At 37.3% G+C, this 12874-nt stretch overlaps 1 protein-coding gene across 9 annotated transcripts in view; it reads left to right on the plus strand.

Annotated features, from left to right (window-relative positions):
* The window catches only part of Osbpl1a (oxysterol binding protein like 1A), a 220357-nt gene that overhangs the window by 28943 nt on the left and 178540 nt on the right, over positions 1-12874 (plus strand). For 6 of the 9 annotated variants that reach the window (XM_058578262.1, XM_046433512.2, XM_046433521.2 and 3 more), the window contains exons 2-4: positions 2330-2452; positions 10392-10477; positions 11278-11352. In XM_058578262.1, the coding sequence (XP_058434245.1) occupies positions 2332-2452; positions 10392-10477; positions 11278-11352 (282 nt within the window). In that variant the 5' untranslated portion in view covers positions 2330-2331. Of the gene's footprint in view, positions 1-2329; positions 2453-10204; positions 10297-10391; positions 10478-11277; positions 11353-12874 lie in introns of those variants that run through there. The other 3 variants (XM_058578266.1, XM_058578265.1, XM_058578264.1) reach the window with 2 other exon arrangements.

Genomic DNA, 12874 nt, shown 5'->3' on the forward strand with positions numbered 1-12874 from the left:
AAGTCAATGAACAGGCCTTGCCCAGTGTGGTTATTTATTAGGGTTGTAGTAGGGGACAGGTCATGGCCTCTGGTTGGCAGGAATTTGTAAGGAAAGTAGGCTGCTTCTGAGCATAGAGGCCAACCCCTAGTTCTCAGGTACAGGTGGAACAGAGCCTTTCTGAGGGGTGGAATGAAAATTCTTGGCAGCAAAATGTGGAAAACCTGTAATTTTGCATGTGATCCACACAGCAAGTATGGATAAGATCTAGGCCAGCACCCAGCTACATTTCAATATTTCATTTTACTTTATTAATTTCCTGTGTCTCATGTCTTCTGCTTCCTTGGTTTGTGAATTTTGGGCCATATCCTCCATTAGTTTCCTAAAAAATTGGGAAATGAGAAGTAAATTTTGTTCTTTTTCATGGAAACTTGTAGAATCTTGTTTATCATAATAGTTCTAAAATTTCATGATGCTGTGCTTTAATGGGCTTTCTTTTGTCTGTAGACCAGAAATTGTCCAGAAGTTTTGGGTTCTCAGTAGGTTCTACATTGTTGTAAATTTATCTGAATTATTTTGTCCTGCTGATTTCTGTATTTTCTTTTTCTTAAACTTCTGTCATTTGGTTGTTCCACCACCTCAACTAATCCTCTTGATTCTCTTATATTTTCTTCTCTATTTTCTCAACAGCTATATTTTGTAGGAGGTATTCTCACGCTTATTTTTCAATTCTTTTGCTGAGCTTTTATTTTCACTATTTTTAATTAACAGTGTTTTTTTCCCTATAATTTTAAGAATTTTTTGGTATTACAGGATTTTCAACTTTTAGCTTTTTCCTCTGAATAATTTGTCTTCTCTAGGTTGCTTTTCTTCCTGTTTTTGTTTGGTTATAGTCTCTTTCTTTAGGTTTTTGAGACTTTATTCAGTTATCTTGACCTTGGTCATGGGCCCTTATCTAAGAGTGGGGAACTAGAAAACTGATTGGAAACTTAGGAAGCAGGGGGGGTCCATTTATTTAATCTTGAGATAGGGTTTTGCTAAGTTGCTTATGACCTCATTAAGTTGCTGAGGCTCACTTTGAACTTGGGATCCTTCTGCTACAGCTTCCCCAGCTGCTGGGATTACAGCTGTGCACCACAGTGACTGGCCATTAGGTGGGCCCTTCACCTTCAGGTTCATTTGGTGTGGACATTTGCTGGGAGCTCCTGCTGTCTTTCTCCTTGAAATGTATTTTCTTTTAGGGACTATAATTGAAGTCTCCTCATGGAGAGAAGTGCTTGACTTGCCAGCACTAGAAACGTTGGGGGTACTGCTGTTATCTCTGCATGGGCTATTATTTTCTGAAATTATGCCTTCAATATTTGTTATCCATCCTCTATCCTAGAGGCCTTCTCTTTTAGCCTCTGCAGGAGATTTTTTTCTGACCAGTTCTCTGGTGTTGGACATGGATTGTTTCTAACTTTTCACAAGAGTAAGTAATTCGGTCTTTATGAATATGCTTATAAGATAATCTGGTGTGTTTTTGTAGGATAGATCCCTAGAAATAGTTGTCCATACAGAGTAAGTAGGGTATGTGCATTTTGAAGTTTATTGATATCACTAAATTGTTGTCTCTCCCTATAACATGAAAAATTTTATGAATTTCTATTCATCTTAGCAGTTCATAGACATGCACATTTTCTGTCCATGCCAGTATTGGCTATTTTAATCTTTTCTTTTTTTTTTACTTTTGCTAATCTGGTGGGCGATAAATACCATTTGTGTTTATCTGTATTTATTTGATTTATTCTGGAAATTGCTGTTCATAAGATTTGCTCATTCTGATATGTTTTAAATTTGGTTGTGGGTCTGTGTTTAGTTTGGGGCTTGGTAAGAAAATAGAAAAAAAATTTAAATTTAAGTGTGTTCATTCCAGAGTCCTTATTTATATTTTTACTATTCATTTTTTCACAGTTTTTAAGTATTAATTTATACTACATCACAATGTTTCTATGTGATTAGTCATATTTTAATTGTATATCTGGTTATTGATGCAGTAATAATAACTATTTATATAATATTACATATCTGACAAAATACTTTTGTATGTATAATGTTATAACAGTTCATGAGGTTGGTTGAATTTTGCAGATGAGGAAACTAAGGCTTTGAGAAGTTAAGAAACTTGCCCAAATGTGTATGTATTTCTTTATAATAATACAAAAGGCCAGGTTGTGGCCCTGCAGCACAATTCATTGTGTCTGTTATTAGTGGCAAATAAGGATGATTCTTTCCCTTTTCTGTATTAGCAGGTAAATCCCCAAACTAATTATGTTCTTAGATAATAGCAATGTTATTTTTTTTTAACTAGAAATGAACACAGAAACAGAACAACAGCTTCTCCACCATGCCAGAAATGGCAACACTGAAGAAGTAAGAAGGCTGTTAGAAACCGTGAAGAGGAAAGAAGTAATTGCTGACATTAACTGCAAAGGTGAGCTTTCACTGGATTTCATAGTTTTCTCTTGAGAATCCACACAACTCTATCATATACTTAACACTGATCTTATCTTTGGAAGAATCCCCACAAAATTGGGTGAAATGTATTCCCACTCCCCTCTAAGCTAGATCCATTCTTAAAATATTTATGGATCCTAAACCTTATAGGCTCCAAAGTTGAGCCCATGTCATGCATTGTCTGATAATTGTTTTTCTTCTTGAAGATACTTTAAGTTGAGCCAATAGGTCTGAATGATTTTTGTTTGTCCAGCATGTAAGATATTTTGGAGATAGTCATGCAGAAATAGATGAGATCCCCGCCCTCACTGAGATTGTTCTATTAAATCAATAAATCAGACTGTTTACATTACAGAATATTGGCAGTATATGTAAGTGTGGGTACTTTGGGGCCTCAGAAGAGAGGTAGTAACTTGAACTTCAAAGATTAGCTTCTTAGAGTAAGTGGTTCTAAGAGTGTGTAGGAATTACACCAGGTGAATTCAAAGAAGTAAAAGGATTCAAGACAAAAGAAACAGCATGAGCCAAAGTATGAGTTGAGAGATTGCATATGCAAGAGCTCACAGCAGGTAGAGGGGAGGATAAAACTATTTGGGTAAGTAGCAGCCAAATCATAATGTACATTTTATAGCAAGGTTGCAAATACATTATAGCCTTGCACTCAGAGGTGGAGAAAAATAGAATTTATTCTCTAAAATGGTTTAGCATTTTAATAAACCCCTTTACATTTTGGGAGCAAGGTAGATGGACTAAAAGTTAAATTTGGGGTACTTCAGTCTTAGTCCTTTTGATGAACACCTGTTTCCCCCTCCCCACTGGCTCCCCTAAATTGGCTTTTAAAGTGTAAAGGTGGGCCTTGCTTTGTTTGTGCAGTGGAGACAGATGTCTTCAAATCCGTGAGGTAGCCTTTGGTTCTGTAGTGACCCTTGTTTTCTTAGTGCTCCTTAAGCATTTGTAGCTGAAGTAAAGCTTAGCTATAAAGCTAAACTTGGATCTCTCCATTTGTCATATGATACAGGTGGTACTCCTTGTCTCTTAGGAGACTTACCTGGGTCATTGTTGACTTTATGTCACCTGAGCCACCTTTTGTCACATCTTTATTGTATTCAGCTCAGCCACACTCCTTGTATTAGTCAAGCCTCTTCAAAGAAACAGAACCAATAGAATATGTGTAATTATAAGAGGGGATTTATTAGGTTGGCTTACATGATCAGAGGCTGAATAGTCTCACAATGGCTGTCTGCAGACTGGAGGATCAGGAAATAGTAGCTGCTCAGTCCAAGAAGCTGAAAGCCTCAATATGAGAGAGAGAGAGAGAGACACACACACACACACACACCAGTGATTCAACCTGAGTCCAAGACTTAAGTAAGGCCTGAAAGCCTCCTGGAGAGCTGTTGGTGCAAGTCCAAGGCTGAAGAATCTGCCCTATCATGGACCAGCTAAAGAAGGATTGTATTCTCAAGAGCTTCCCTTTTTCCTTAAAAAAAAAATATATATATATATATATATATATATATATATATACACATGCTAGGCGAGCACTCTACCACTGAGCCACAACCCCAGTCTCCCCTTCTTCTTTCTTCTCCTGTTTCTTCATTTCATCTGGGCCTGCAGTTATTGGATGGTATCACACAGGTTCAGGGCAGGTCTTCCCCATTCAGTTCACTGATCCACAAGCCAATCTTCTCTGGAAACACCTCCACAGACCCATCCAACCAATCCATAAGTTTTATGGGTTGTCTAGGCATCCTTCAGTTTACTCAGGTTGAAAACAAAAATTAATGTGCTGTTGTGCTTTTAGTCCTCTCTTGGGAAAGTGTCATGTGGTAATGTATTGAAATGTGGCAGCCTAGGGTAGCTTTGCGTAGTTAAAAGTTAGCCTTCCCTCTCCATGCATTACAGAGATTGCTTTGACATGGCCATCTTGCAGGTGGGTGCTAAGATAGGTAACATGCTCGTGATCTTTTCATTGTACCTCAGATACAGCTAGCTTGTTCTCAGCATCTTCTCAGATTATCTCACATCCTGCTTATTTTATCATCTCCTTCTACGGCTAGTTCCTGTCCCAGGAAGGGCTGTCTTAAGATGGATTTATGGATGTTTTACTCCTTTTTCACACACTCTCCTCATGTCCTAGAGCAGCAAACCTCCTCCTGGCTTCACCCTCAGCTGGGAAGAAACCATGATCTGAATTGCTTAGAAACTGTAGTCTGAGTTGGCCAAAGTAATTTAAAAATTTCTCTGCATCCTTCTACAAAAACTGACTCTCAATCTTTACTGTAGGGTTTTTTTGTTTGTTTGTTTGTTTTGTTTTTTTGAGATGGAGTCTCCCTAACTTGCCTAGGCTGGCTTCAAAACTCAAGATCCTCCCTAGAAGCTGAGATTACAGGCATGCACCATGAACCCAGCTAATTTTTAATGCTAAAAATGTTTAAAAATCCTCAATGACCCTTTTCTATCTACCCTCTTCCCCTATCCATAGTTGCCTCAGGCTAATTAGTGGAAAACCATCTACTTAGGTAAAACTGAGAGATTTATGTTAATGGTTTTTTCAAAATTTCATCTCATTATACCTGTCAGTCAGCCTTTGTCTTAAGGGCAGTTTGAGGGGTTTATGTAGAGGAGTAACAATCAGATGATGTGCAGTTCTTTACTAAAGGGAATGGGTAAGTCTGCATGTAAGTAGTGTTTCCCTGTGGGAATTCCTTTCTAGCATTTCTTGATTTTTTTTTTACTTATATAAACAAATCCTAAGATATAAGGAAATGATGCAAATTAATATATTCCATTAGAATGAAAGCTTAACAATCAATTTACAGATGATACTATTGGAAGGAATCTACTGAGCTTAAGTTGAAAGTGAGAGAATGAAACCTTGACAGGCAGAATTGAAGGTTAAGGTGAACATATCTAGGGTCTGGGTTAGAAGATCTAACTAGTCTTACTTATAGCTACTGCCTTATTATAAGCATGTGCTCATGGTTCTGTCTTTTGCTAATATGAGTCAGTCTTGTAAATAAAAATATTTATATTTGTGTACATTATATACTTCATATAAATGAGTGGCATTTCAAGAAATAAGTTTGGGAAAAAGAACTTACATTGGCTGTCTCAACACATGCTTCTGAGAAGTGCTATCATTTTTCTAGGAGCTCCAGATGGGAAGTAATTTGAATATTACCCTATCATATCTGCTGATGTTTTCCAGCATTTTAATATTCTATAAAGGGTTCTATTATTTGTAGGTAATTCTTGATCATTGAATGTTTTAAAATACTATGATAACTAATTATAGAAAATATTTGAAGTATTTTCAGAATTATTTACAATTTTGGAAACTGATTTTTTTGGATATAGAATCCCACTTGGAAACACTAGATGTGAAGAGACCAGTTCAGAGGCTGTTTTAGTAAAATAGAGGATCTAACTGTGAGTAGATGGGACAGATGCAATGAATGGAGGTAATGGAGGAAAGTATATGTGATGTCGTAATATTTAGGATGTAGAATTGAAAGAACTAATTGAATGTGGGGTATGAAAAGGAGAAAGCAGCCAAGGGTGATGCTGGTATCTGCCATGAAAAATTAGGTAAATAATAGGGCAGACAGTTGTGAAAATAAGTGAGAAGGGGAATGGGTAGTGTTTGTGTGTAAATGTGAATACATGGAATGAAGGACAAGCTCAGCTTTGTATTTCCTGAGCTTGAGGCACCTTTGCATCATCCACATAGAAGGTGTCTGAGACTTGGAAGTGGAAATCTGTTTTTAAATCAACAGTATATAAACAATGTAGTTGGAGAGGGCCAGTAAATACCACTTTTGATATTACCAATAATGAACTCATTAGAGACAAATAGTTTCCCACTTGGAGGAAATTCCAGAATTGTGAGACCAGAGAATGCAGGGCTATAGCAGCCAGGGAGGACGATCATCCTCTTTGATACTAGACTGTGATGCAGCAAAGTGGCAGATGAAAAGAGCCCCTGTGATTTGTTGTCAATATTTTAAATAAAAGTTGAGGATAGATTAAATGACGTGGTGGGAGATGAACATATTCTTCAGTGGATGGGTACTTGATTGGAAGGAATGAAGTGAAAAAAGCAAGTAAAAATGGGAAGGAAGAGTGAGGAGGAGGAGGAGGATGATTGGTAGTGAGCATGGGGTTAGAGAAGGTTTGTTTTTGCTTGTTAGAGGGGAGAGACTACTTACTTGCTCCTTCCTATGAGCAACTAAAGAGGAAAAGGTTAAAAATAGGGGTGGGGTGGGGAAAATACTTGAGAAGCAGGAAGGGATGGGATCCAGAAAGAATGATTGGTCTTTAACATCAGGAAGGAAAGATGGTAGAATATGTGAAATAGAGGTAGGACAGTAGCTTTATTTCTGGGAAGCCCAAAAAGTTCTATGAAAGTTTCTATTTTTATTGTTAAACTGAAAGATGATGTTACTGCTAAGGGTTGAGATGCCTGCAAAAGGAGCTTGAGGAGAATAGTAATAGATTGAAATACTTGTTATGGAATGTAGGAGAGACATCTGAAGAGGTCATTAGAAGGTTTGCCTAGCCAAAGTGTGGAATCTTGACTTAATGGTGTCAAAATCAATAGGGTTTTATTATTTTTCTTTACTCTGGGTGAGAAACCTGGATGGGGTTCTAGAGAAACTGAGCTATTATGTTTATCTTATTTTGTGTTTTTTTTTTCTAGGCTGCTATGACAAAGATAGTGAAGCAAGGATATTGATTAAAAAAGTATTGCCAGGCCATGGTGGGGCCTGCCTATAAACCCAGCTACTTGGGAATCTGAGGCAGGAGAATCACAAGTTTAAGGCCAACCTAAGCAACTTAGCAAGACCCTGTCTCAAAATTAAAAATGGGCTGGGGATATAATTCAGTGGTAGAGTGCCCGTGAGTTTAATGCCCAAAACTGGAAATAAAATAAGTTGCTCGGCACAGTGGCACATACCTGTAATTCTAATATGTGGGAGGCTGAGGCAGGAGGATCACAAATTGAGATAAAACCATTCTTGTCTTGAAATAAAATAAATGAAGGACTGAGTATGTAGCTTAGTGATAGTGCACTTGCTTAAGCACATGCAAGGCACTGGGTGGAAAGACAGACGATTCTCAGTACTGGGAAAAAAAAAAGTTGACATAGAGGGCCAAGGAATACATACCAGATTTATTGAAGTCGATATTGGGGCTATTTACATGAATGAAAAATAATTAAAGAGCGAGGGACTGATTAAATAGAAGAATAAGAGAACTAGTATGAGGGTATACCTGTGAGGAAGCTGGCAGGTGGGGTGTTTGTGTTCATCAGGGTGTCCAAGTTTTGGCTTTGGCAATGGGTATGTGACATTGAGCAGCAATGGTTTGTGAGAAATGAGGGAAACTGAGTAGTCAGCATACTTGAATGGGCAGTAAGTACCCCAAGATGGCGTCAGGATTGATGGTAAGGAGAGAGACTGCTGTTATGTGGTTAGGGGTGAGTCACTAGAAGGCTGGCAGGTGGTGGCCTCAGAGTACACATTTGAGGGAACTATGGCTCAGAGGGCTTGCAACGTGAGTGGAAAAGTCATTGACCAAAGACACCAGTGGGTTTATTTTTTTTTTTGAGAGAGAGAGAGAATTTTTTTTTAATATTTATTTTTCAGTTTTCGGTGGACACAACATCTTTATTTTATTTTTATGTGGTTCAATAGACTTAAAAATAAGAACCATATGATCATCTCGATAGATGCGGAAAAAGCATTCGACAAAGTACAGCATCCCTTTATGTTCAAAACTCTAGAAAAACTAGGGATAACAGGAACATACCTCAATATTGTAAAAGCAATGTATGCTAAGCCTCAGGCTAGCATCATTCTGAATGGAGAAAAACTGAAGGCATTCCCTCTAAAATCTGGAACAAGACAGGGATTCCCTCTCTCACCACTTCTGTTCAACATAGTTCTCGAAACACTGGCCAGAGCAATTAGACAGACGAAAGAAATTAAAGGCACAAAAATAGGAAAAGAAGAACTTAAATTATCACTGTTTGCAGATGACATGATTCTATACCTAGCAGACCCAAAAGGGTCTACAAAAAAACTATTAGAGCTAATAAATGAATTCAGCAAAGTGGCAGGCTATAAAATCAGCAGTGGGTTTTTGATGTGGAGGTTTACATGACTTCTCTTCAATGAAATAAGTAGGTGAGTGGGAGTCTCCATCTGAAGAATAAAGGGAGATTATTATTATCAGGAAGAGTTAGGCTTTATTTACAAATAGAAAGCAAAAGAAATGTTCATTGAACTACACTGAGGCTCTGGGATTTATTGACTGTGTAATTATATGTTCCATGGGGCACACATGTAAGAGGAAACAGATGGAGCAGTTTGGGTAAATGGCAGACACTCACAGGCACACTGATGGCAGCTCCAGTCCCGATGCCTCTGTGTGTATGTGGTGGGTGGGCATGTGTTTGAGGCCTGATGTGGTACTCTGAGGTTGGTAACTGAAGATTCTGCTGGTTCAGAACCTGATGTCCAGGATCTGAGAGTGTGTGTAATGCAGGTGAGGTTCTATAATCCCCTTTAACCATTAAACCACAGGCTTCTCCTTGGGAGTAATCCCCTGGGAGCAGTAGGCTCTTGGGCTGTGATGGACCCTCCAGGGTGGGTAGGCTTTGGGAGTTTGATCAGGCTATAGTCTCTGCAACCTGATTTAAATTCTACTAAGCTTTTGGAGCTATCTCAGCTCTATGCTGTAGAACCTTTATCTTTTCTTTTCCCTAAATTGATTTTTATAGCTTTAGTTTTTTCAGCATACCTCTCTTCAGCTCCACTGCTAGAATCTGACATTTCATTGCTTTTAACTTTGATTCTGGCTATCTTGTTGGACTTTAGCACTCTGGTAACCCAATATCCTCATTACCTGAGATTTTTATCTGAAGTCAGAGAGCTAACAGTGTTCCACATGCTGCAGGAAATACTCTACTGATTCCACTGCCTTTGGCTCCTCTGTCTACTCTCCTTAAGTGGTACGGTTTTTTGTCTTTTTGGTTTTTTTTTTGAAGAGAGAGAGAGAGAGAGAATTTTTTTTTAATATTTATTTTTTTAGTTTTCGGTGGACACAACATCTTTGTTTGTATGTGGTGCTGAGGATCGAACCCGGGCCGCACGCATGCCAGGCAAGCGAGCTACCGATTGAGCCACATCCCCAGCCCAGTGGTACGGGTTTTCAAATAGAGTTGCTTGTTGTGAAATGTTATGATAAGGGAACCAAGTCTTTGCTAGATGATGACAAGATAAAGACTCAACTCCAGATCCAGCAAACTTTACGGATCATGAAGTTCATGTAAGCCCATTGTGTCTCCCAGAGTACCCTTTGAGGATGAGGCTTGTGTTAGTCTGTCACTGTGACAGAGTGCCTGAGATGAACAGCCTAAAAAGAGGAAAGATTCATTTTGGCTCATAGTTTCAGAGATTTTGGTCTACAGTCACTTGGCTCTGTTGTTTCTGGGCTTGTGAGGAGGCAGAGACTGTCATGGCAGGAGCATCTGGAAGAGCAAAGCTGCTTATCTCCTGGTGGCCAGGAAGGGAAGAGAAAGAGCTCACTTTTATAACAAAGCCCTTCCCCAAAACTGATTAAGCTATGAATCTATAAGTGGATTAATCCATTCGTGATGTCAGAGCCCTCATGACCCAATCACCTTCCAAAGGCTCACCTCTGAGTATTGCTGCACTAGGGACCAATCCTTCAGTGAGCTTTTGGAGGACATTAGAGATCGAAACCATAAGAAGGATGCCAAGTCAAAAAGATGGCACCCATCTGGATCATGTGAGTTCTAGTCTTTGCATTCTCTTGGCAGAAATTCAGTTTGTTATAAAACTACATAAATAACATCTAAAAAAAAAATCTTTTTCCATTTTTAGGAAGAAGTAAGTCTAACTTGGGCTGGACACCTCTTCATCTGGCATGCTATTTTGGACATAGACAAGTGGTCCAGGATCTGTTGAAGGTCTATTTATGGCTTTAATTTTTTAATGACTATAATGAATAATTATTATGGAAATTATAGGATAGAAATCTTAGAAAAGCCAACTGAACCATAATAGTTTATTAAAGCAATAGCTCATCATTAAAAGACACTTAATTTTCTTTACTAAAAACATGAATTAGGTTAGCTTGATTAATTAAAATTCTGTGATTTTAATAATTTGGTTTTTACATTATTGGCTTTTTAAAGTGGCAAAGCAGGCATATTAATTAATGAAGATATAATTTTCAGTTTTACAAGCATGACAAGTTGAAAAAATAACCAAAGTGCATCCCACATTAAAAAATAATGTCAAAATCTCTTAGCACTGTACTTAATGAGATTTGAGACCTCATATTTCTCAATTCTCTGAACAATTTTTCACATATGAATGTTTTTGAAATTAGGTTGTATCTTATTCTGTACATTTAATGGGGGCATTTTTTTTTTTAAATTTGAAAACTTATTACCTTATGGTGGAGGAAATAGTACTGTATTTGGAGATAGTTTTCCTTTGTTCAGTATGGCTGCGTCTAAAGTTGAGTGACGATGTATTGATTTTTAAAGAAAATCCCTTTTTGTTCTACTTATCTGTTAGACTTTTACCATTCAGGAAACTTACTATTTATTTTTACTATGAATTGAATTTAGTTTTAGTAGTGACAACCAAACAATATTAGCAATTATTCTAATTTTGAAATATTTAATTATTTCTAAAAATTAATTCTACTTTTTTCTATTTCTTGATATGTAAGATGTACTAAAGTTTTCATGTTTATTAGGCTGGTGCAGAAGTGAATGTGTTGAACGACATGGGAGACACACCACTTCACCGAGCTGCGTTTACAGGACGAAAGGTGAAAAACATTCTAATTTCAGTGTTTACAAGTGAAATATTTGGTAGAGCAGTCACCACTATTTTCTCTGTTATAACCATCTTCTCAGCAACTGGAAAAAGCCATGAGAAAATGTATAAGCCAAATATATTGGGCAAAGGTGTACAAACTCTTGAGTTGGACAATGAGGTCAAATGCCAAGGTCATTAGACCCCTATACCATCCTTGATAGAAGGTTGCTCAGCCTCTGCTTGTGTTCCCAGCAATGGGGAACTCCTGATTGTTCTTTTGTGGAAAAATAGCTTCATCAAAGTATAATTTACATTGCATAAAATTCTATATTATAAGTGTACATTTGAATGTTTTATAGTACATTGCACAGCTATATAAATCATCACCATGATCAATTACAGAGCATTCATTAGTTTTGTCTCTAGATATATTTGCCTTTCCTCAAGATTTCTTACAAATGAAATCATGAACTTGTGTCTGGCTTCTATAATTGGGCATAATGTGGTTGAGTCTTGTAATACTGTAGCATGTGTCAATAGTTTATCCCTCTTTATGAATGATATTCCATTGAATAGATACACATTTTGTTATCTGTTTACCATTTATTGAAAGGACCATCTTTTTACTTTGATGAAAATCAATTGATCATAAATATAAGGTTTTATTTCTGCATTTACTATTCTTTTCCTTGATCTATATGTGTATCCTAACATCAATTTATTGCAGTAGCTTTATAATTATTTTGATATAATAATCAAATGGTATAAATTCTCCAGCTATAGTCTTGTTTTTAAAAATTATTTTGAGTTTCAGTACTTTATATTTTCATATATATTTTAGAATTGTCAATTTCTATAAAAATGTCTACTGGAATTTTAATAGAGGTTATTTTTTTGAATCTATAGGTTGGTTTGGGAAGATTTGCCATTTTAACAATTTTGACTCTTCCAGTCTATGGACCTGAAATTCATCTTCATTTATTTTTAGGTCTTTAATTTCTCTCAGCATTTTAACATTTAGAATATTTCTATCCTCAGAAAGAATCTTTGTTAGCATAAAGATCTTTCACTGCTTTTGTTAAAAATTGACCTGACCTTAATCGGTAGAATTTGGAATGCATCTGGCCTGCTGATGTCTCTGCTCAGTTAATGTTAGCATAGTTTTCCAGCACCCTTGCATCTACATAGCTTAGTGGTTAGTCGGTGTTTGGGTAGCAGTGGTCTCAAATGCTCAGTCCCATAGGTCACTTATACTTTCTACCTGTGGACCTGTGTTTAAGCTGGAGAGTGTTTTCAGAGTGAAGGCATTTTTCTTTTCTGCCTCTGCTCTAAATTTCTGAAGTGCGCTCTCTTGTTTTTCCTGATCATGAGTGATGTTTCTAGAAGCTGAGGGTGTGGATCTAACCTACTCCTTCTCTGGTTCTTTCATTTCTAAGGACTTCCTGTTAGATAATCAGGCTATTTTGCCATTTGCCCTATATAGGAGGCAGAGTAATGGTCCCCAAAGGTGTTCATATCTTGATCTCTGAGAT

Source organism: Marmota monax, unplaced genomic scaffold (genome assembly GCF_021218885.2).
Source record: "Marmota monax isolate L192 unplaced genomic scaffold, Marmota_monax_Labrador192_F-V1.1 WCK01_AAM20220418_F8-fsc00126, whole genome shotgun sequence".
Lineage (NCBI taxonomy): Eukaryota > Metazoa > Chordata > Mammalia > Rodentia > Sciuridae > Marmota > Marmota monax.